General features: G+C 31.1%; 1 protein-coding gene across 2 annotated transcripts in view; it reads right to left on the bottom strand.

The window, feature by feature from the left end:
- Positions 1–26186, bottom strand: part of LOC118180815 (protein ECT2-like) — a 115072-nt gene that overhangs the window by 88440 nt on the left and 446 nt on the right. For both annotated transcript variants that reach the window (XM_035349872.2, XM_035349873.2), the window contains exons 2-6: positions 26088–26156; positions 14203–14267; positions 5647–5826; positions 3552–3641; positions 2060–2176 (exon numbers count right to left, since the gene is read on the bottom strand). In XM_035349872.2, coding sequence (XP_035205763.1) covers positions 2060–2176; positions 3552–3641; positions 5647–5826; positions 14203–14267; positions 26088–26133 — 498 coding nt within the window. In that variant the 5' untranslated portion in view covers positions 26134–26156. The remainder of the gene's footprint in view (positions 1–2059; positions 2177–3551; positions 3642–5646; positions 5827–14202; positions 14268–26087; positions 26157–26186) is intronic.

Genomic DNA, 26186 nt, shown 5'->3' with positions numbered 1-26186 from the left:
GCATAGTTAAGTATGACCATCCAGGAATTCTTGAAATATTTAAATATAAAATCTCATGAGCCACTGCAAAATCATGAGAGGACATGTTTACAGATATTTTGAAAAATGCACATCATCTTATATATATGCGGCTTAAGTGTTTGTCGCTGATAGTTTATTGGTTGCTTGCGTAACTGTAAATTGTTTTATTTCTTGTGCAGTGCAGTGCAGTGCATGATGAATATTATGAGAAAGCTAAGCTGGAAAAATTTAAAATACAAGATCACGTGCATTTAACATTTAATAAATAAATTTAGCATCTATATATAAGAGAATTTGGAAATATTCAAGAGTTTCAAGAGTTCGTAAAAAAACGGACATAAAATTAAAAATAATTGGTGGTCCTCTGGAAGGCGAGCTTAAAAATTATGGTAAGATCTACGCAAGAAATGTTGTGTACAAAGAGATCTTTGACATGTGAATTAACATTTTATTACATAAATCACCTTTATTTAAGAAATGTACCGCCAGTAGTTTCCTTCATTACACTCTACTTTAACCAATTAAGCAAGTAGAAGGGAGAAACCCCGTGGGGCAGTAAAGCAAATAGACGTCCTCGCCGCCTGCCCTGGGTAATTCAGTTTGAATTACTAGACACCTTCGCACAAATCATTTTAATAACAATTTATAATATCTAGAACAGTGGTCATTTCGTATGACCGCCGGGCTTTATATTAATATATAACCAGCTAAGAAATTTTTGATAAACATGAAGTTTTAGAATATTACAAATAAAAAACAAATTTTTACAAATAATGAGATACAAGAAGAAAAGCTAAATAATATAATATTACTGAAATCTTATATTGCGATGACAATATCTTAAATCAACAATCAACTGCTGGAACCATAAATATCAGTAGCATGGTTTTAAATCGAGAAAATATCAACTTTTTGGCGTTCAGTCGCATTTTAATTTCACGTGCCAATTCAGAAAAAAATTTATATTCAAAAGAAGTCTTTCTTAAAGAAAGATTAATAAAGAATATTTATAATTTTATGATTTCTACATATCATCTCACTAAATTTAAATCAATGATCTAAAATCTAGAAATTTCCAAAATCTAGAATAGCCAAAGTTCTGACTATTCCGGATACTGGACTTTGTACTGTTACTTTTTTTTTATCCCACTTCTGACACCAATTGTTGAATTTTTCTTTTTCTTTCTGACACCAGCTGTTGTGTTATTTTCTTACTTCACGTTCGAACGGGGTTCGTAGATACGATACTTGATGAAGTACTTTATTAGCCAGTATTGCCAGGAAAGCTCCAAAACATGTTTTACAGTCGTTGATGAACTATTATAAACACGCTAACATGATCAGCGACCCAGCCTTCAGGGAAGGCAGCCTTCAGGCTATCACGGTAGAGACAGCTTCCTGCAAAGCAGCCGACTCTGCTTTCTGGAGTACAGCTCCCGACTCTGCTTGGTCATTCTCGGAACTCCACGTACTCTCGAGACTCTCCACGCTACAGCTCGCGATGCACTCAACGACACACAGAGCACAGCTCCTGACTCTCGGTTCAGTCGTTTCCAGAGCTCAACACGCTCTCTCGACGATGCACTAACCACGATACTCTATGAGACTCTTTCGGTGCACTCGCTGGCCGACTGTCAACGCGATCGCCTCCGCAGGGATCGACTCGCTAGACAAGACATACTCACTCGATGAGAGACACCCTTTTCCTCACGATGAAGCACACTTGCTGACTGCAGACCAGCACGGTTTATATAGCTTCCGGCTTGTGTTCGGGAAAATTCTGGACTAAACCAGTAAGAATTCGTTCCAGAAGGTCCTTCAACCGTCCATGGTGTATTGCCGATTTTGTCTCCAAATGGGTGATTTCTCGCCAAATGTGGTATCACTGCCTTCCCTTGCCATTTTATGGCAACCCTAAAACTGTTTTGTGGGGAAGCCATCTCACCACGCCTGTACATTTCGTAACAGTACCATATTAAATTAATGAAATATCTGCAATGGATATAAATTGGATTGTAAACAAGACATTAGTACTTACTTTGTATTTTTCACCTCCTTTAGCGGCAGAAGTTGCAACCAGGTGAGTTGTCTTGGATATATTAAAATCTTTCCGAATTGTACCTCCCATATGATGTATTAAGACAACCATGGCATTCTGAAATATTAATACATTTGTTGTCATAAAGCAATTATCACAGAATTTATAACAATCAAGCTACTTCAAAACTAATTTTCACTATAATATTAATCTTAATAAAAGATTCTTTTTAAATGCTATTAAGTTATATTTATATGCATTGGATTGTGTAATAAAATTAATCACAGCTATCAAATTGTTTCAATTAGACATTATGGTAAAAAATGGAAAAAATCAAGGTCGTTCAAAAAATTTGAAAGGAAAAAATGAAATTTTTACCATTATTTAAATTTAAATTATTTATATTATTTAAATTATTATTTATAATTATTTAAATTTCCATTTAATACCTGTAAGTGTTTTTGCTATTTTTTGGTTATCCACACCACCACTGAAAAATTACAAATTTTCTTGAGGGAAAGCAATATATTGCCAAAATGGTAATGTGGCAGCCCACAATGTCACCAAAAGTATTTATGGAGTTATACGTGTAGAATGTCCATTTTGGCTGATGTGTAATGACAACTTGTATAGATGTCAAGTTTGTATAATTCTCTCTCTCTCTTTTTTTTAAAGAGAACACGGATCACTGTGTAAATGGGAAGAATAATGAAAAAAGAAAGATTTCTCAAAAACAAGTGCTTTATTACCAATTTTTCTCAATTCTCTTTTAATTTTATTGATTGATTGCTCTTGTTTGGAATTCTTGGTGCACCACCAAGCTAATGCACGAAAGGCAACAGCCATTGTTTCAAATGTCTTTTGTGCATTAGCTTGGCGCAAATAGTAACTAACGAGTTCATAAATGCTACTGGAAGTTGCCGATGAGTATCGCTCACCACTTGGTTTGATGCGGAAACTCAATGTGCAGCAATAACTATTTACATTTAGTTTCTTCGAAGCGGGTTTCTACGCTCTTTCTGTATTATCTTATGAATCTTTTAGATAAGAAAATCTTATCTTTTCTTATCTATCACAAAGTCTCTTCTCAGAGAAATGAACCCGGAATAAGACATATTACTGTAATACTTGCCCCAACAAGCTGGGCATGCATCTTGGGAAATGTACATGAAATATCTTACACAGAAAAATTTTAGAGACTAATATTTAAGAAATTATGTTTATAAAAGTATCTAGATATATAAAATGTTAAAATATAAAAATTTTATACACTAATTTGGGTGTGTAATGATTTTAAGTTACTGGTAAGAAAAGCGTCAAAAAGGCTTCAAAATGTCTCGAGTTGCTGGTGCAAAGGCCCCGAGTGTAAAGGGAAACTATTTTTACGGTTTTAGCCCATCAGCATATCTGATATAGCATATTTTATAAAACTGAACACTAATTAACCAATTTAATAAAAATTAGGCAAACAACATTAAAAATCAAAACTTACCAGTTCTTCTTTAACACGAAAACCAGAAAATGATATGACCAGATTCTTCATAGATGTAGTGTACAAAGGTCGAATATTGTTCGGTAGAGGCTAAAATTTTCAATAATCTTATTATGCAGCTAAACTTTTTTTTTTTTTTTTAATTGGAATATTAGAATACAGTCAACAATAACAAATGAAGTTAAATTCTGAACATGTTTTAAAACATAAAATTTAAAATCTTGTCAGCAAAATCTTCAAGATTTTCATAAAATTATGTGATTACCATTTAGAAAAATAGCATTTTCAGAATCTCAAACTGAACTCAGAAAGGATTTTTATAACTAATGTCCTACTACATGAGATAATACCGAAACTCATAGTTAATAAGAGGGCAGTTAATAAAACAAGGAAAGAATCCTATTTGAATCCCTATTATAATTAACAGAAAAGTACTACTGATAACTTACCTACATTTTTAAATTTTGATTGGTTAAATTTAAATCAGCACTGAAATGTTGGTACTTATGAATTATTCTGTATCGTTGGTGGAAATTTAGGGCAATGGTCGCCAATTGATACTGTGGATTTCTAAAGGACATGGTCATCCAGAACTGCTACTAAATCATACTACTTGTCTGATCAAGAGTATTAATATTTAAGTACCAAAATTTCTGTCTCTTAATAAGATGTGCAATTTCTCATTGCATTTCTTTTTGTCCCCATCAAGTTTCTTACTCACTTCACAGTGATGTCTTTTTTCTTTGCATTACTCTGGTACTTCGATCAGGGTCATTTTGAAATAGAAGACTAACAGCAGCAAAGTGAGAAAGAAAAACGGGAATTTTTTTTTTTAATTGAGCAGTTTACTTTTAATTGATGATTTAATAATGTATATATAGCAGATTATGTACAATGAAATTACATACTGTACTGAATAAACATTCGTAAATACTAAAACATATGTAAGCACTGCTGCTAGCCCATCTTTTTCAGTTCTTATAGATTATAGGGACCATGGTTCACAGACTGCTTTTCCAAGTTCTTGCCAATAGAAATATCGGCATTATAGGGCATTGCTCCCTTTGTGCCCATCAAATGGCAGCACTAGGCTAGGACCAGATTTCTTTTGCCATCCCATTCTAGGATTAGAAAACACTGTGTTAATAATGCATGTTATTGTTAATCTTGTTGTTAAACTGTCAATTTTTAATTGTAAACTTTTTATGTGTAACTTCCATGCATGTTCTAATTCAGCATGCCACAACTGGTCACTCGAAAATTGTAACAGGATCACCCAGCAAGTTCATCACCAGTTTGTCTACTAGAGTATAATACAGCATGCTCTCAATAGATGTTTTACTTCACGTAGTGAAAGTTTATCTATGCTCTTGTCCTCCTACAATATTCTTCCGTTTTGCATCTTGGTGCAAACTGAAAAACTTTCTCCTGCCAAGTGACTTACACATTCTTTACCATAGTCCAAATAATCCAGTCTACTACATCAAAGACTTGCTCAAGCAAATTATGCAATCAAATTTCCCCCTCCTCCCACTTTTTTTTTTTTTTTTTTTTTTTTTTTTTTTGTAAAAAAATAAAAAGTACTCTCTAAAATGTCAATCATCCGCAAGAAATAGATATTAAATGACAAAGTAGTTATTCTCACAGTACATGAAACTGGTCTCTACAAGCTACAAAATTAATAAACACTTTGAAAAACACTAAATCCTTGGTTGACAAGGACCTCTTTACTAGACTTTTGACCATCTGATTTAACTGCCTTTTTGTAAAAATCTTTCTGTATATTTTAGTACACGGCTAGTTGACACTTTTTCTTCTTATATATATCTTGTATCAAGCTTTAAAATAAACATTAACAGATTTTTTTCAGTTAATAATTTATATTTTTCCCACTTTTGAAAATATATTTCTTCTTTTAGACATTAGCAATTAATCAAATTTATTTGATTCCAATAATTTTTCTTTTATTTATTTTGTTTCATTATATATTTGCTAATCTGTAAAATGTTATTTCCCAAATGTTACATTTTTGGTTATATCACAAGGTAGAAAAGATAAATAATTAATGTCTAGTACTATGTTGTAAAATAATTACCTCGTTCTTCTTTGCATACTGCATCACAGTTGTAGGACCCAAAATTCTCTGGCCTGCTTTGTGAAGTGATGTATAAGTATCACCCTCAAATTCATCCAAAATATATATAGTTGTAAATTCTGCACCTTGATTTATAAATTCTACCCCACTTGAACTATATACAATTGGTAGATCAAAATGCTACAAAGAGAAATAAATTATAGTCACATAACAATGTTCAGCAATTACTACTCATATATATTCATTCAAAAATGATATAAAACACAATAGACATGATACATAAACATACTACAAATGGGCAAATTTCAGTTGATGATATGGCTGCTAAAATGAAATTTAACAAAACAAAATTTTAAATTTAAATTTTGCAAAGAAAGTAAAATTTCAGTTAGGATATGTTGTGCAACACTTTTAAATGTAGACATTTACTTTAATTAAGGTAAAAATTCAACTTAAAGTAGAATTTCTCAGTTGAATATTGAAATTCAGAAGAACTAGTATTTATAAATAATAAAGTAAACATCTTATGTGTATCATTGCTTTACCCTGTAAGAAACTGTAAAAATATAAATAAATCACCTTTTGATGTCCTTAGTTCAATTATGATTCATATAAACAGAACCATGATAAAATTTGGCAATTCCTTTCACAATCAATACAATACAGCTAAATATCACTGCACATTTTATAATATGTGAAAATTAATCATAATAAAATAGGCTGGATTATGTATTTTTCAACTGTTCAAGGCTGTTTAAGTCTTTAATTAAAAATCTCTTCCAGAATTTGTATCTAAAATAACTATATATTACTAGGGCAATGTACAATAATTAATCTTTTAAAGAAAATTTTACTAAATATATTCTAGTAGAACTTAAACTCGCCTAGAAAAGTAAGAATAAGCACACATTAAATCACTTGCTGCCCATGATTAAATATTTACTTACATATAATAGATCTTTCCATTTGGTTTCAGTCAAGACATAAATATCCTAAAAATTCTACATTTGAAGTCTTTTAATCTATCAGACAATGAAAATAAATTTTAGAGTTACTCTAAGTTAAACCGATTCTGGTAATTTTTATCTTTGCTAAAAAGAAAATTAAATAAAAAGAATAATTTTTAATTACTTTCCAACTTATACTATTAATTCTGCACCTTGATTTACAAATTCTACCGCACTTGAACTATATACAATTGGTAGATCAAAATGTTACAGAGAAATAAATCATAGTCACATAACAATGTTCAGCAATTATTACTCATACATATTTATTTAGAAATGATGTAAAAATACAATTCAGTATCCTGCAAGTTTCATAATCTTAGTCTGATAATGTGCTGAATAAAAAGTATCTTATTCTAAAAATTTAAAACATTCTTATAAATTTTCACTTGTCCTCTGAAAAGAATTATTCTTAATTAGTCAAATCCAGATTTAGGAACTGTTGAGGAATAACTAGAAATACCTTACTAAATCATAAATGTTTCATTAAATTTGAAAATTAATGGAATAACATAAAACTTTAAAATTAACATTTGAACCAGTTTCTGGCTTTCTAATACATTAAGCTTATAACACACTGCAGTAAAAAATTATAATGAAGAAGCCTTTTATAGCTGGTTAGCATTTTAACACTTTTGACTACAGCGTCACTCAGGGCTGTGGAGTCCGAGTTGGAGTCATGGAGTTGGAAGCGGAGTTGGACAGATTTTGGGGTAAAAGGAGTCAGAAATGGAGTCGCTAAAAACAGGTCGACTCTGACTCCAATTTTTGTTGGACAGTTTAAATTTGAAATAAAATTAAAGTGAATTGAAAAAAAAAAAAAATTAATGACAAGCTGAGTTATTTTTATTTATGAAATATATACATTAGCTTTATTCTATTTTATTGACATATTAACCCTCTGAGCGTTACAGGATTTTAGATCCGTCATGAAGACAGATATTTAAACAGCATTTATTAATTGTATTTGCTTAATTACTTATTTTAGTCTGTATTTTCACAAACTTACATTCATTACCATGATATTTGCATTATTAAAGAAAGTAAGAAAGCAAAATATCTTAAATTATAAGCTAATATATGGCAAGTAGCAAAACTTCTGATGACCGAATAAAGCCAGCTATAACGCTCAGAGGGTTACTAAATAAATATAAGGTAGGAGGGTGGATGTGATATTTGCCATTAGTGATTAAACTGATTCATTTAGTTACTCCATTCATTTACAAATCTCAGTAGTAAATTTAGGTAAGCAGCAATAGCAACAAGAACTCCCAAAATTGATGTCATTCTTAGGAAGCGAGCAGGAAAAAGAGCAATTAATGATCAAGCAACGCGATGGAAAAGTACATATTTCATGATATAGAAGTTGTTAGAATTAAAAACTTTTTTAGAAGATTTAGATAACCCTAATGTTACAACAATCAGAAAGACTGTAGAATGATCTTGCAGAATTGGAAATTCTTCTTTCTACACCATATATAGCCACCAAAAAGTTACAAACTGAAGAATTGACAGGAGGCGAGAATGGAAGAATGTAATATTTGTTCTTTCTGAAATGGAGGGTTTATTGCAGAAGGAATCATTTCTTCAATGAAGAAAAGAGAAAATAGTTTGCTAGACAATGAGACCTTGCTGAGTTCAATATATGTAGATCCAGAACACCGAATTTTGTTGGATGATGAACAAATTAAGAAGACAAAAAAGTCATTTATGAACATTCTATAAGAATGAAATTATTTTCAGAACAATTGGCGTATTCGAATCAGGACAGTAAAACTGCAGACACTGCAACTAAGCCTTTATCATCCTCTTAATTGAATTAGATTTTGAGAAATATTTGAATAATATTGAAAAGGCTAAGGCAAAGCAAATGAAAATAAAGAGCCTTTAGCTATAAAAATGAAAAAATAGAAACAAGATTTCATGGCTTTGAAGACACATGGCTTTGAAGAAACATGGCTTGAAGACACATGGCTTTGAAGAAACATGGCTTGAAGACACATGGCTTTGAACCAACACATGGCTTTGAAGAAAGAGAAAAATACGATTGCTCTTGCAAGACACCGCTTTTAGAACTTGTAAAAATGTATCCTGAAAAGTTAAAAGAAGTGCCCTAATAGTAACAGCTCTTCCTCCTACTCAAGTCAAAATGGAAAGAATCTTCTTAGCTTTGAAGTTTATAAAATCTGATCTATGGTATTCCAACAAAGATCTTGCTAAAGCTATACTGTTTCTTAGAGATAACTAATGCCAGTTTTTCCATTTCATAATAAATGCTAATTAATATAAATAATTTGCTATGCCATTAATTTTTTTCTGTAGCATCTATTACTTCTTTTATATTAAAAAATAAGCTGCAACACATGTGTATATATTTACATATATATATGAGGGAGTCTGAGTCAGGGTCTAAAATTCCAGGAGTCTGAATCTCATTTTTCCTACCGACTCCACAGCCCTGGCGTCGCCTACATTCAGGTGACAGCAAAAATTCTAATCAGGCCATGTTCCTCACATTCAGGTGACGGTTCTCTGAGTACTTACAAGATAAAGTACAGATTTTAAAAAATTACTGTTGATTCTTGAAAGAAAATTATTGTTGCCGACAGCTAAATTCATTTCGTTCACTAACCTGAATTGCGCTTTCTCGGGTGTACACCATATTTATTATCACTTCATTTATCAGTATTGGAATCAGATTTGTCTATAAACATCTTTCTGAAAAACTCGACTATTCCTCATCGCTGCTATTCGGATTTTTGTAAGCTTCGCAACAAGTTTCCTCTTCACGGCTCTATGATTCCCTTAAAAATTACTCTTTCATTTTTCTTTTAGACATTGCAAAAAATTGGGACAACAATTTTAACAAAAAAATTTCAACTATTTTTTCAACTATTTATTACTCCACAAAAAATATTTGTAAAAGAAATGATTTGTCAAATCTTTTCTTAGATACTTCATTGTTCAGGAAAGGTTTTAAACTGAATACATGTCCAAAAATGTTTCGTTCTAGGCATTCTAAATTTTCTTAAACTTGTGAGACTGTCAAAGCAGCACTGGCAAATTTTTTTAATCGGTGGTACTACTACATATTTACTCTCATGTTTTCTCCTCTCTTCTAACTAATTTTATGCTTAAAAATCAAGAAGCGAGAAAATATATGGTATACGCCATTTATGAATAGACTGCTTAAATGATAAACAAAGCACATTTAAAACTGTAGCTGCCAGCATTAAAATCTTAAAAACCGGAAGATCATGAGAAACTGGAATGGCTTCACATTGTGCATCGGCAATCATGTGCATTCAATTTAACCCAACTGACTTTAATTCAATTATTTGTAATTCAGGTCACTCAACTATTTTTAACTAAATTCATGTTATTCAACTATTTGTAATTCATGTCAATCACCGATTTTTAACTATATTCATGTTGTTGCTTAACAAGTAAATCATAGGTTCGAAAATCTGAGCCGACACTTTTTAAAAACACCAACATTTATTTTCACGCCATTTCTAATTCTACAAAATCTTAAATTCAACTAACTATCAAATAGAAAAGGAGACGTAGACGTAATGATGCATCTGGGCACATGACAGACGAATTCTTTAGGGTTTCCACAGAAAGGCAGTGTGTCGCCACACGTTATTTAACTATTTTAATATAAATCTGATGTAATATATATTAGTATTTAATTAGGTATTTTAAATTTTATATTTTTTGGCCAATTAAAAATTTTCTTACATTTTTATACAGGAAAAATTCCCACTTAGTGAATGAAAGCTTTCATTTATCAAAGTACTTTTAAATATGATGAAAATAAAAAATCTGAAAATTAAAAACTCTGAAAGCTTTTGTATTTTATATTACACCCAAAAGGGTGTTTTTTTTTTTTTTTTTTTTTTTTTTTCATTTAATCCTTCTGGACTAATGCCCCTTTTGGTCTAATAATTAATACACATAATATTTGTGAGGCTAAACTTAATGTACCATACATTGAAATAAAATTAAATACAAATATCAAGTGATTAAACGTTTCTTGAATCTACACATAAAAATCTACAATTGTCTACAGTAGGTTAATACAATTCAGATCAAACAAAATTTAATAAGAAATATTAAGTAAAATAATGAAAACATCGAGTTTAAATTATTCTGAAAAATAACCAGAACAGGGAAGGGGGACATTCTTTAGTAAGGCTAAAAATTAAAAACCGCGAGATGTGGTGATCTAATGGGAGATGCGATGAAAAACTGAGAAAGTTAAGAGCTATGAAAAACACATATACAAACACAGTATTGCATTACATATTTCAGGATTTATTTACTTATAGGAAGTATTTTCCTATTTGTGCTTGCACTTTACATTGTTAACATAAACACAAATTTCTAAATCATATGCTAAAATTAAGGGAATACACAAGGGGAAAATATGCAAGTAAATATGATATACTTAAAAAAAAAAACCATTACAAATCAGTCATTGTACAAAATTATTTTAGACACTGTAAAACTTATTTTGCATCAACATAGAGGAATATTAATTTCCTTGACTCTGTTTTCCCTTTCCAAACTGATTCACCATCTAGTCTAAACTGAAGGAATACTGTTAAAAGAAGAATAATTTAGTACAGTCAAAAGTCGTTAATCCGGACTCTTCGGGACTTCGGCGATTCCGGATTATCGATTTTTCCGGATTATAGATCATCAGTTTAAATCTCGTAAGATGGCATGCAGAAATACTAAAATTAAAAATATGAAACCGTAATTTATGAAATAAAGAACAATTATGATCTAAAGGGTATCAAAATTTGCAAAAAGAAAAAGCTTAATATTTATTTGTTTACTTTATTAAACATTTCTTTCAATGTAAGTTGTTTAAGTTTTGCTTCGTTTCATGTGATAATACTTTCTCTTTAATTCTATTAAACAGACATAATTTCTTGTTCAGTTACAAAGTTCCGCTGTTCAAGTCCTATAATTGCTGTGTCTAGAACACCGATTAATTTGTCAATCGAAATTTTTTCGTTTTCAATAACCTCTGTCACTTTCTTCGCTATCGAAAGCGAATTATAATGACGAGGAACTTGTTTTAAATCATATCAAAGACGGAGCATATCGAGATGAAATACTACATTTGGTAAGGAATTATAAGCCAAATAAAATAAAAACATCTGCGCTGAAGATAAGGATAGTGTTGACAGATCAACTTCCAATTCATTACGCGCCCGCCGCGGCGATCCCCCGCCGAGCAGCGTGAAATTGATAAACAGATTTCGAATTTCAAAACATACTTTCGCTTTAGATCCTTTACATATCAACAAATATATATCAGAAATTCTATTTGATATAATCGAAAGTTTAAGCTTACTTTTATAAAATTGCTCTTACAGTCTGCAAAAAATAATAAGTCGGATCCAATTCGAAAATTAAGGAACCACGCAATCATCAACATTAACTGAAATAGATAATTAGATAATTTGACCTTATACGTCCATTATACATAAAACGCGCATGCGAAAACGTATTCTGCACTTGCGCACACTCATATGCGCAGTCGTAAAAGGTCTTACGCGCTCGCGTAAACGCCTATGCGCATGTGTCAATGCGGCGCACGCGCAGAAAGTTTTTAGTTTTGAGGTCCGGATTATAGATCATTCCGAATTATGGGTGTCCGAATTAACGACTTTTGACTGTATTTGTTTTGTATTTTTCAAGCCATACCAAAACAATTGTTTAATTTTGTGCTAACTTAAGTATCCAAGTCAATTCATTATGTAAACAATTAATAGACGGCCAGCCACCCGAAATCATCATAAGCTGTTTCCTGGAAAATGCAAATCTGAAAAGGAGTTGTTGGTTATAATTGCATCCCAGAAACTCTGCTTATATTTTGCCTTCCCATAAGCAGCTTACCATTTTCATGGTAAGATTTCTTTAAAGAAGACTGCTTTACATAAAACTACAGATGTCATTAAAAAATTTCAGAACTATTTGGTAGGTTACGGTATGTTCTTGTGATAGAAATCTTTGTAAGAAGCTTCTTTGTGAAAACTAGAGATGATAGCATTTGAAAATTTCACAACTACTTTTTGTGTAAACAAAACAAAAAAATAAATAAAAGGAGTACAGTCAAAAGTCGTTAATTCAGACACCCATAATCCGGAATGATCTATAATCCGGACCTCAAAGCTAAAAACTTTCTGCGCATGCGCCGCGTTGACACATGCGCATAGGCGTTTACACGTGCGCGTAAGACCTCTTACGACTGCGCATTTGCGTGTGCGCAAGCGCAGAATACGTTTTCGCGTGCACGTTTTATGTATAACGAACGGTATAAGCTAAAACTATCTAATTATCTATTTCAGTTAATGTTGATGATTGCGTTGTTCCTTAATTTTTTAATTGGATCCGGCTTATTATTTTTTGCAGACTGTAAGAGCAATACTATAAAAGTAAACTTGAACTTTCGATTATGTCAAATAGAATTTCCGAATCTGAAGCTCCCAAAGGATCGTACAAAACGAAAGTATGTTTCGATGTCCATCAAACAAAAAGTGGAATTGCTGCAAAAAATGGATAAAGACATCAAGAATGTGACAGAGAGGTCAGTGAAAACGAAAAAATTTCGATTGACAAGTTAGTCGGTATTCTCGGCAAAGCAATTAACGGGACTTGAACAGCGGAACTTTGTAACTGAACAAAAAAATTATGTCTGTTTATAGAATTAGTCTGTTTATAGAAGAGAAAGTATTATCACATAAAACGAAGCAACTTAAACAACTTACATTGAAAGAAATGTTTAATAAAGTAAACAAATAAATATTAAGCTTTTTTTTTTGTAAATTTTGATACCCTTTAGATCATAATTGTTCTTTATTTCATAAATTATGGTTTCATATTTTTAATTTTAGAATTTCTGCATGCCACCTTACGCGATTTAAACTGATGATCTATAATCCGGAAAAATCGATAATCCGGAATCACCGAAGTCCCGGCGAGTCCGGATTAACGACTTTTGACTGTATTTAGTAAAGCCCTTTGTGTTTAAAGAGTTGTATCGTATTTGAAGGCATATAAAACGCACTTTTTTTTTCCTAAATGTGGTCTCAAAAAAGTTACCTGCATCTTATACGTAAAGGACACAGTCTTATACGTGAAGGTAATTGCACTCAATAATTGTTTATTTGGCTTTTACGAAACGTGAGAACTAAAAGAAATCACGCTATTGAAACTTTTTTCCCTTGTGTGTGGCCATCTAAATAAGGGTGCGTCTTATATGCCATCAAACACGGTAATCAAGGATATTGATAAAACAGGTATCATCGAATAGAGATTAAACAATATTTGGGACTGTTTCAATTAACCAAATTCATTTACACATATACCTTGTTTAACAAAATGTTTCTATGACAATGTCTTACTTTTTTCACCCATACTTTTTTTATTATAAGAAACAAGTGTAATGAAAAGATAATTTATTATGATCATTTATAAATAGTTAATGAATATGAAATTTCATATTTAGAATACTACCACAGTAACTTACCTCTACAGATTTGATTAATGCATCATTTTGCTTCAGAGTTTCACCTACAATACACACTTGAAATCCTGAAACCAAATAAAAGAAAAAAATTTGTCAATATCAACAAAATGAGCAATTATTAAACTAAACTGAAAAAAGTTCAGAAAAAATTCAAGCTTGAATAATCAAACTTAATTATTATAACTAAATTTATTAGTTCCTTTTAATTATTCTTCACTAAACATTAAGTCTTTTTCAAGTTGTTTTAAGAAAAGAGTTGTGCAATTGTTCATTAATATTTTTGCTCCTTGTTCATGAACCCCCCCCCCAAAGTTTTTCAGAATGCATGTTAATAAAGGACATGCAATATTAAAATTTAATATGTCATTTAAACATTTAAATAAGGATACAAAATGACATTTGCCTCAATGATATAATATGGGCTGGTAATTTATTTTCACAGCTGAATTTAATTAAGTTTATCTTACTTAATTACTGAAATATTCACCGTAAAAATGTTTAATATCCAATCTGCCTTCTACGATTCAAAAACGAGCTTAACCATATCCCCACCCCAATACAGATACAGTACAAACTTCAAGATCTGGAAACAGGATTTTGGAAATTTTAGGATTTTGCATCAATTTAAGTCTAATACGATTTTCATGTAGAGATTATAATATTAAAAATATGAAAGGCTGTCTGAAATAGCTAAATTTATGATCTTAGGAAATCCAAATTTTTTTTTAAAAAGGGGAAGGGGAAAAAAGATTAGTTTTATTAAAATTTTTTGAAAACATTAATCATTTTCGTTTTATCCATTATCTTCTCTTTTCATTTTATCAACACATATAATTTCTCACTCAGTTACCATAAGCATGATGCAAGCATTTTTAAAAAAAAAATCTGTAGACCCATCCCCTCATAATCTTCCAATACTCTCCACAACAAATTTTATACTAAAAAATTTAAAGAAATCTAGGGCAGTTTTTTCTGCATTGATTTTAGAAGTTTAACTTATATCTGCACTGCGTGCAGATTTTAAGTATTCATTGGCTACTTAATGGATATAAAGTTTCGAGAGGATAGGAAAATGGAGATGATTTCTTCTACATAACTTTTAATAAGATATTAATAGCAGACTGAACAAAATAAGCTGGCTCAAAATAATAAATTACAGAAAAGCACAACTGACAGCACTAGCTGAACTTAAGTTAACTGGGACTTCAATTATTTCTCCTTCCCTGCTACGTAAACAAAAGCAAACCAGTGTGTACAGTAATCCACTCCAAGCATATACAAGTCTTCAGAGATTTATTTATGCAAAGTATTAAATCAGAGACAGAAAAATATTGCTCCCAACATAAATACAACCATTCAAGAAGTGAAAATGAGATTTGCTAACCGACAGGCATTCAAAGCCGAAACATACAGGATGATTTAATTTTATACCAGATGGCATTTTTGGCGAACTCCACTAATCTTTTTTAAAAATTGCTTACGGCATACTTGCTTAAATATTATGTTACCTAATCGCATACTGTGTTAAAAAATTTAGGGGTTGTCCAGATTTTAGACTTTGTATTGTATATTACATAATGCCAAGAATTTACATAAAATGCTACTTCTGACCGCTGATGAATGACAATCACTTCCATGCTTGCAATTTTGTGACTTCATCATTAAAGTGATTACAAAATAGTCTCTTAAACTGCCAAATTTGCAAGGTGCAACTTTTACATGTTATCAAAGGATTACGGTGCAGGTCAATATAATACGTACATCAACCTGGTACACGACCAACTGGCTAAATGGTCTTTTTCAAGACTTCTACCTAAAATTAATGAAAACAACAAAAACAATTCCGAAAACTTCCTTCGCACAATCATTTTCTCTACAGCAAATTTTTCTCTTAATTTAAAACAGTTTTGGGATGCTGTTAAGCAATTCTGTGTGCTACTCACAGAAATTTCTAAATAAGGTTAAGTTGATATTTCCTTTTTGTACTGTGCAGATTAGATAACATGTATTTCAATTTTTATGTCATTTCCGGGTTTTATTTTTATTTAAAATGCAATTTATTGAGATAACTTTTTATGTTTTATTGCATTATTTTTTGACGCCATTTAACTTGAGAACATGTTGCACGTAAATAGATACGGCAACAAAAACAAATTTTTTTAAATCACCAATTTTCGCCAAAGGAGACCCTAAAATATTTTCCTCAACTTTTTTTTTTTTTTTTTAAATTAAAGATAACAAAATTATTGGTACCGTATTTTACGGCATATAAGACGCATTGGCATATAAGATGCACCCTTATTTAGAAAGCCACACACAAGGAAAAAAAGTTCCAATAGTCCGTGTGAGAGCGCGGTACCACAATAACTTAAAATGTGGTTCCTTTTAGTTCTCACGTTTCGTAAAAGCCAAATAAACAATTTTTGAATGCAATTACCAAACATATTTTTATTACGAAAAATTAACAAACGGCAAGCTATTTTGAACATGATATGTAAATTTCAATAATGAATAAATGAATGAATGGCAAGCAATCAAACATATAATAAAATAAAGCACAAACAGCAAAAAACACAGATTCAAGGAAAACGTTGTCTATCATGAAATTAGACTTTAATCACTTTCAAAACCATAAAAATCTTTTCACTATCATCATCATCGAAAACGAGAATATCGTCATCACTGCTGTTTCCGTCATCGCTAGTATCACCTTCCTCGAATAATGCATTGTCTTCTGTTCCGTCAAGAGCATTGCTGATTCCGCACTTCTTAAAGGGCTTAACAATTACTTCAGCCTTTACGTCCTCCCAAGATCTTTTTACCCACTTGCACACTTGTGAAACAGAGGGCCGCTTCATTCTATCTGAGGGTGTGATGTGGCTCTCCTATCCACTTTTCCAACGTTCTCGCACTTTTTCCTTAAATGGCTTATTCACCGATACATCTAAAGGCTGCAATTGGCTAGTCAGTCCACCAGGAATGACAGCTATCTGGGTTTTTAATTCTCTCGGTTTATTCTTTATGATTTCAGTTCTATGGGTGCTAAACTGATCCAAAACCAAAAGAGGGTTTTCTTAAGTCCACCAGGTCGCCTCACCCATACGTTCTGTAACCACAGTTTCATTCCAGCTTCGTCCATCCAGCCTTTCGGATTACACTCGTTGGAAGATTTTCTTTCGGATGAGTTTTTCTTTTGAATATGAAAAACGGCGGTAGTTTTGCACCATCAGCACAACATGTTAGAACTGCCGTATATCGGGTTTTTTCATGACCTGTGGTTTTTATGGTTATTGATTTAGACCCTTTAATACTCACAGTCTTGTTAGATAGTACATCAAATGTAAATGGAATTTCATCCATATTTCCTATTTGACCAAGCTCAAAAGAAGTTTTTTTGTGTGCATTTATAACAAACCTATGAAATGATAGTATTTTTCTTCATAATCTGCTGGCATTTTCTGTGCAATAGTTGTTTTTGTTCGCATTGATAAGCCTTGCCTTTTCATGAACCTGTAGCACCAGCCCTCAGACCATGAAAAGTTCCGATTCCCATGTTTTTCTGCAAATCCTTTGGCCTCATTGATTATTATTTTGGTTGAAACACTTATCCCATATTTCCTCTTATCTATCACCCACATTTTTCTGGCATTTTCAAGTTCAGGCCAAGATCAAACTGTGCATTGAAGTGTTTTTTTTTTTTTTTTTTTTAAGCAATTTTCAGTTGATCTTCATGCAGTCGCCAAGTACGTATAATTTTTTCGGTAGGTGGTGGACCGAAATGCTTTGCTGCTGCTCTGTTTCCATGCACGTTGGTGTAGTTTAACACTCCTAGTTTATACTGAATTGTATAGCTTAATATCTTGTTTCCTGTAGTCATATTTTCCAGGGTATTTTTTTTTAAACAAATAGTTTTAAGCACCGATACCAACATATTTATACAGAGTAGCACCGATACTGACACGCGTGTCGGCTAAGTAAAAAAAAAGTCTATGTAAAGGAAAGGCTCCATAGACGTAATGTGACCGTCAAACCTGTTCGAACTTCGACATCAGCTTCGAGTTTTGATGCTTTTTGGCGACAGATATTTCACGCATGCGTAAAAAAATTATGGCAGATGTAGAAAAAGTTATGCGTGTCTAGACCTTTATCCGGGCTAAAAATAGCATTCAGTATTGAAAGTTAAACCTGTGTTCTTCCCGTATAAGATGCAGGTAACTTTTTGAGACCAAATTTAGGAAAAAAAAATGCATCTTGTATGCTGTCAAATACAGTATTTATAAGTCAGCAAACTGTAAATATATCAAAAGATTAACACTTCAGCAATTTAAAATGCAAATTTCAAACATTAAATAAGAATTATAAGATACATTTAGCATATATATCATATGATACTTTACTCTTGTTCTCCAAATACACAGAATGATCTCTTCCCAACTGCACTGAACAAAAGTTTTATCAACATCTAAGGGGCACGACTGCCTTTATCCAGTCATGAGATTTTTTAACCACTTGATATACTATATTAGATTATAATTTAAATATTTTGCTTCCTTACTTTCTTTAATTATATAAACATCATCTCGTACTTATTATCTGCAACAGGCTTGGTGAGAAAATGAATGGCGTTGGCTCAATTTGGGCTTAAGAAACTGCAATTTGTTGCCAAATGTTATCGTGCAAAACAAAATTGACTATGATAAATGAAAAATCAGCAATTCATTCAGTACCTATGCAACACAAGTTGTTTAATATATATAAGGAATTTAATGCAATTTGTATTTATTCAATACAATTATGTAACTATTTAAAATAACAAATGTGGCAAAAAATTTTATTACACATATAAAATTCTACTTATATTTATACTTCAATACTATAATAGGATTTTGGTAGCAACCATACTGAAAAATTCATTTACTCTTTTCTTGGTGCTAATAATTGCTTCTAATAATGCCATAAACATCAAATAGTTTTTTCTATGCCAGTGGAAGATAGCAAATGGTAAGCATAATGAGCATTTCACGATGAAAAACTACAATATTGGCACAATTCTATTATGAAAAACAATACATGTGCAGATCGATAACCATTTGTTTCTAGCCAATGCAGCAAAGTGCCATATTCAATTTCACGTCATTGCAGAAGACAAGTACACAGCACAAAAAAAAGGGGGGAGGACTGTTCTATATCTTCCATTCTACTGGGCCAACTGACTAAATTCAATTTGTGTTTTTCATGTCTCGAAAGCCCGACTTAAGATATGAATTAGATTTATTATAACATTGTTCTAATATAGGTATTTTAACACAAAACCAAACCTTTTTCTGAAATGACATGCCAATTTTTTTCCACATTTCGAAACGACTCAAATTATGTCAAACTGCCAAGTTTTGTAAAAGTCGCACCAGTAGTTTTTAAGATATTAGCTCTCAAAATTTTATCTCCTCAATGTTAATTGAATTTGATATATACGTTACAAAATCCAAAAATCCAGACTCATCAGCACTTCTGCGATGCCCAATTTGGGATTTTTCCAGATATTAGATCATCAATTTAAATCTAGCAAGATGGCATGTAGAAGTGATAAAATTTAAAATATGAAATCATGATTTATTAAATAATGAAGTATTTATAATTTAAACGGTATCAAAATTTATAAAAAAAAGGCTTAATATTTATTTTTTTACCTTATTAAACATTTCTTTCAATGCAAGTTGTTTAAGTTGCTTCTTTTTTTGTGCTAAAACTTTCTCTAACTCTGTACACAGACGTAATCTCTTGTTTAGTTACTTTGTTGAAGTCCTGTAAGCTGCGTTGAGAATTCCGACTAACTTTGTCAATCGAAATTTTTTCATTTTTAGTAACTTCTTCACTATCTTTAACTGTATTTTCTGGATCTAGAACCATACTACAGATTTCATCATTCATTAATTAATGATAGAAGCATTGTCATCACAATGAAAAACTTCTTTTATATCATCTTCATTTATTGCCACTTCTCCACATTTCTTTACAAAATCTGTTAATTGGAAATTTTCACCTTTGTTTTGCAATATCAGAAAACCTTTAAAATTCACAGCTATCATCATCAAATTTAGCTATTGTTCACTCTACATATGGAGTCATGAGGCTATGCATCATGAGCTTAGTGACTAACAAGTTATTCTGTTTTTTATCTTGCTTCTATCGCGACTGAGACAATTAAGCCTGAATTGTATTAGTTTAGTTATTTATTATACTTATGTCTATTTCTTACACATGATTAAAGTTTATCAGAGTTCTGAATAAATAAATTTCCACATGTATTTAAGGTTTATTGAAGTTTGGCGCTGGTCCTAAATTCTGTGACCCAGTGCGGCCATACGAACCCTGGTTCTTGTTTTGGGTTTATGCGAATAACAAATCAGTTATTAATTCAAATAGCCCTAAATGCAAACTTTGGATCTGTAAGTATCGTCAACAGAATTTATTTTTATCATAAAGAAAGAAATTTTCGTTAATTTTTCAAGCATTTAACTTCTGCACAAATCTGCAATCATTGCAAAGCGTAATGTCAACATGAAAGTTTACCATACTCCTTTATTATTCAAATACTAACATAAAAAAATTGTTTAGGCATCGCTATGCGAGTCATTACTCAAGTTGTCATGTGTTGATAGACATGTGGTGATGAAAGGAAAGTATAAATAACAATTTGCTAGGTTGGTGTCAGAACAACGATGTATCTATGTGGAATGTTTTGGTTTGAGATGTGTGCCAAAGTAGATACGCAGCAACGGAGCCAAATTACTGATCGTACAAATTTATGCTAAAATGATTGTTTCTTCAATAACAAGATATTTTATTTAGTGTCAAAGTGAAATTAAGAATCAGGACTCTCCAGATGTTTTATTATGCACGAAGGGTAGGAAACAAATGTGCATGCATAAAGCCTATGAGAAAAACTTGTTGGTGGTTTTGAGGTCCAGATTTTAGATAATTCTGGATATTGGACATCTGTATTTCGGACTTTGTACTGTATTTATTAATCTCTTTTTTAATAAAACTTAAGTAATTCTTCCTTTCACATTTTTTGAAATTCTGGTTCATTACAAATAAAATTCGCCCATTTTTTACGATTTATTCTTAAAATTTGCATTTTAAAATAATTTTTAAATATTTTTTGAAAAATGTTGAATTATAATCAATAAAATTTTTATCGTCATCTTAAAGTAGATGTATTTCTAAGCATTTTCTAAGCATACCAGCAAAACATTAGTCTTATTCAAAATTTCCTAAGATATAAGTGAATTTTTATTTCGGCGTATGTTGAAATTTAGCATATTTGTTGAAAGCGATATTAACATCAAATGTGGTTTAGGCCACTTTGTTAAAATTATTTGAAAGTAGGAATGATGTGAATTTTTCCGTTCGTGCACAATGTAAAAAGGGTTAGCATATATTAAAGAAAATAGGTTGGTATATATTAAAAAGTTCGCCAATTGAATTATTCATGGCGCAAACTGAAAAAAAATACCGCTAGATAAATTTTTGAATTTCTCTGCAAACTTCGCACTAAATTTTACAAAATTTAATATTTTGGTACAATTTAAGTCATAGACTTGAAATATAGAAAAAAAACGGTATGTCATTTCAGAAAAAGCCAGATTTTTGTATCAAAAAACTTATATTAGAACAATGCTATATATAAGTCTAATATATATTCTAAGCAGCACTTTCGAGACGTGAAAAACACAATTTGAATTGCCTTAATCAGCCCAGTAAAACATGAGATATAGAACTTTCCGTTTTTATCATCTTAATGAAAAATTACGAAAATATAAACTAAAATATGTAATAAAAATTTAACTGATAGAAGCTGTTTAAAAACAGGTCATGAGGAAATCCAAAATGCTGCGACACTTGGAGGGTTAATTCTATTTTATCGAAATTACATAAATATATAAAACCATAAATTCGTAAATATAACATGCTAAGATGCAAACATACATAAAATTCAATGAACGAGTTCAAATGTAAAAGCAGCAAAATCGCAAAAACATGACATCATTTACATATATATTAAAATACAGTAACCTACATTATGATTTTAAGCTGTGTTAAAAAAAATTTTCTCCTTCCTGTTTTTAGCAGTCTCCCAATCCTGCATTTTAGGTTTTATGCTTATCAATTTATTATGTAACTGTGCATCTCAAAGTAGCTGTCATTTAATTTGGATTTTATTCTTGATAAGTTTCAATATCATTAAAAGGTATGAATCGACCGGACATTTCCACTGCCCACTTTGCTATTATGTTAGCCAGCTCATGTCCAGGAACCCAGCAGTAAAAAAATCTGCTATCCATGGTTCCTCAAATTTAGATGTTGTAAACAACCACATGGTTCTATATATCCAAAAATATTTCCAAATCTTTCAAAACATTATGCAAGTCAGGATAAATAAATGTTTTCTAATAAAGCTTAGATACAAAATAGAGGGTGTAATTCACAACAGTGAATGGTAAGTACTGAGCAGGGCTCATTCAGTCACCTACTTTCCATATGGTTCCCAATAAAAAATGATACTCCACATGGGATACAATAACCAATTACCACATCACAATCATTATCTAACAACCTAATCGCCGATTTGGCATGCATCTGATATTTAACTTTAGCAAGTTACTTTGCATACATATTTGAATTTATGTAAATTTTAAATGTAATAAAATATGATAAAGAATTTCTTAATCTAAATGCAGTTTCTATTACCTTGATTTGCAATAAAAAGAAACAAAATAAAACAATTATATGTCTTGACCACAACACTCAAAAATTGCAGTTGCTGTCAATATCTTGCTTTATATTTATTGGCTAACAAAGATTTAACCCCTTTGCAGCGCACTATACGTTAACGCCGGAATTTTAACAAAAAAAGTTGTATGCAGTCTATTTAGTCCTAAAGGAGTATACAAGTAAAATTTCGTAAAAATTTCACATACCATTTTAATTCTGTGGGTGTTCCACGATGTGGAACACTGCACCACCAGAGCTTTTAAAAGTGTGACTAAGCGAGCATTGCAGTGAAGCACGAAGATGAGTGGAAGCGTTTGTATAAGAATGAAAAAAGTCTCTATTATGGCTGTATACATGGTTTCCTGGATATACACAATATTCTTGAATATATACGGATAAATGAGATAAATATATATATACACAAGTGCTATATACAAAAATATTTACAAATTTTCGGAAAGAGTTAGACCTCTCCACGCCATTTATGGAAAATTAATAATAAAAAATTAACTACGATTAATATTAACAATAAAGAAAAATAAGCCTATATTATATACGTACACGAAAAATATCTACACAATTATTGAAAATAAACGGGAATGAGACTAAAAAGCGACAGCAAAAATTTCGTGCAGGTGTAAGTAAAGATGAGTCAAGCTACTAATAAAATTCCCACCTAAAAAGTACTCCCAAACAATTCGAGATGCCAATATTAGGGCTTTCATAACACAAAACACACCTAACCTCTCAATACTGCTTTGATTGAATTCCTTCCCCCCCCCCTAAAAAAAAACAACGGAAACAGAAAATGTAAACAACAGATGTTCTCTCCTAAGCACAGATGTTCCGATTCGTAACAGCATGAGATCGCTAAAGGCGCTGTGTTCCCGCTAATGGAACACCCAGTTTTATTCAATGATTCTGCATATGGTTTTTGTGTGAAAGATTAAAAAAAATATAGAACAAATAATTTAGAGTACAGCCAGCAAAATTATGCCTAATTTTTTTCCCAAACAAAATTTTTTATATCATAAAAAAATAGAAAAAATTACTTGAAAAAAGTGGATTTTAATAACACATAACTAATGAAAATTCTGCGTCTCCTTGCGATATGCTTCTATCTACTGTTTAAAAAGAAAAGTTCAAAGTATATTATAAAAGCATTTTTATCTATTTACGGTTGAATTTAAAGGTTTCAGAAGCTATTCAAACTGAGTGTTCCATATAGTGGAACACTGAGCCACAATGGGTTAGAGCAACTGCAATTTTTTAGTACTGTGGTCAAGAAGTCAGCTTTTTTATTTCATTCTTTTAGTGCGAATCAAGCTAACAGAAATAGCCTTTAGATTAAAACTTTTGTTTTTATAATTTATTTTAACATTTTCTCATTTTGAAATTTATTATACATCATTTTCTCTATTTATTAAGCTACTGTAATTTCACTCTCTTTTAATTCAATTTTGTGTAATCGATTACTTTTTGAACTTCTTAATGTTTTGCTTATATTTAGAGAATCTGATTGAGCATGCAGTTTTTAGCACAGCCATTATATTTTATTAGCTAGTAGCACAAATCATCCATTAACGAGACGCTGTAGGAATCCCTTTGTAGCATGCAAACGGATTCGGTAGAATGTAATCTTATGACAGATTTTGCATTAAAAATAGCCTTTAATGAATACTCGGCATCAATACTGATGAATGTCGAAGAGAGGAAGCAAAAGAACAGCTTATAAATGGGGGAAAAAAAAAACTTAGTTCAAAACAAGAATTAAGGTAAAAATCATTAATAAACTTTTAAAGATTTCAATGACTACATAAAGTTTGCTTTTTGTGCAAATGAGGCATGTGAAAAATTGCAAAATACGATTTTTTGACAGTTACCAATAAAGTAATTAAAACTAATAACTTTTGAAAAAGCAAAATTATCTAATAAGCTTAAGTAGATAAACTGCAAATAACTTTACTTATAAACCTTTGTTAATTCAGTGGTCCAAATAAACTTATTTAAACTGATTAAATTATTAGTTATGCAAAAATACTGCATTATATAAAATGTTTATTCATTTAACAAATGTAAGTCATATCTGAGGGATTTAACCCACTCTTTGTTCCTAAGCAAAAAAAGTTAACACTAGTTAACTCACATTACTTAGGTCTTAATAGTCTAGTTAACACACAAGTACCAAAAGTTTTAAAGTCTATCCTCTAATCATAAAAAGATTTTAATGAAAAATTTAAGGTATATACGAATTATCCCATCAACCAGCGAAATAGTACGATTTAGCAACAGTTATGGATAATCTCCTTCTTTACAATTCTACAGTAATGATTGCCAACCACTGCCGAAATTTCTATCAACGATCGACAGGATTATATGCAAGTATCAAATTTAAGAATATCAAATTATCAATGATTGATTTTTTAGTCTAGCAAAAATACAAACTTTTATCTGATAGATGAATATTAAAATTAAGAGGGCTCTTATCAAAAGTTCACGAAAAATAGACCTTTCATAGAAAATTTTAAACAATTAACTTCAAATTTTATAAATGAGCCAAGAGTAACTGAAAAAGTCGATTTGAAGGAAATATAAACCATTTTCTTCAGATCGGTATTAAAAATTTAAAATATACTCAAAAAATTAAATTTTGTGTAACATGGTGATGAAAATACCATTTTACACGTGATTAACGATTTAAAATTGCTTTATTAATGTATCCCCACACACATACATACACAATGAAAAAAATTTCATTTCATTTTAAATTAACTTCTGCTTTTGATTCTAAGTACTGGTTTTAACAATGTTAACTGATTTTAAGAGCAATTAATAATTTAAATTTCGAAAGTTAATAGACAAGAATAAAAAAAAATTACAGATGCAGAATGGTTAATTCTAGATTTGAATATCATGGTTTATGTTGTAGATCAGAACTTTCTTTTCCGCCTCTCTCTTCTTAATCTTGATGGTTTAAAAAGAAATTAAACAGCATAAATGAAATTTATAAATCCTAAAATGGAAGTCTGCAATTCTAAAAAAAACAATTCAAATTTCAGTAACTATTTCAAGAACTGTAACAGATTCTGATAACATTTAAATGTACTTACTCAAGTCGGGTAGCGACGACGAATCATGGCGAGCACTGGAAGCCATTACCAATGAGCTTTGATAATCACCTGCAACATAAAGTACGTGAATATTTAGAA

The sequence above is a fragment of the Stegodyphus dumicola genome, chromosome 1, assembly GCF_044657685.1.
Source record: "Stegodyphus dumicola isolate Sdum_Otavi_A_Nest chromosome 1, ASM4465768v1".
Lineage (NCBI taxonomy): Eukaryota > Metazoa > Arthropoda > Arachnida > Araneae > Eresidae > Stegodyphus > Stegodyphus dumicola.
This window is presented reverse-complemented; position numbering and strand designations above follow the sequence as displayed.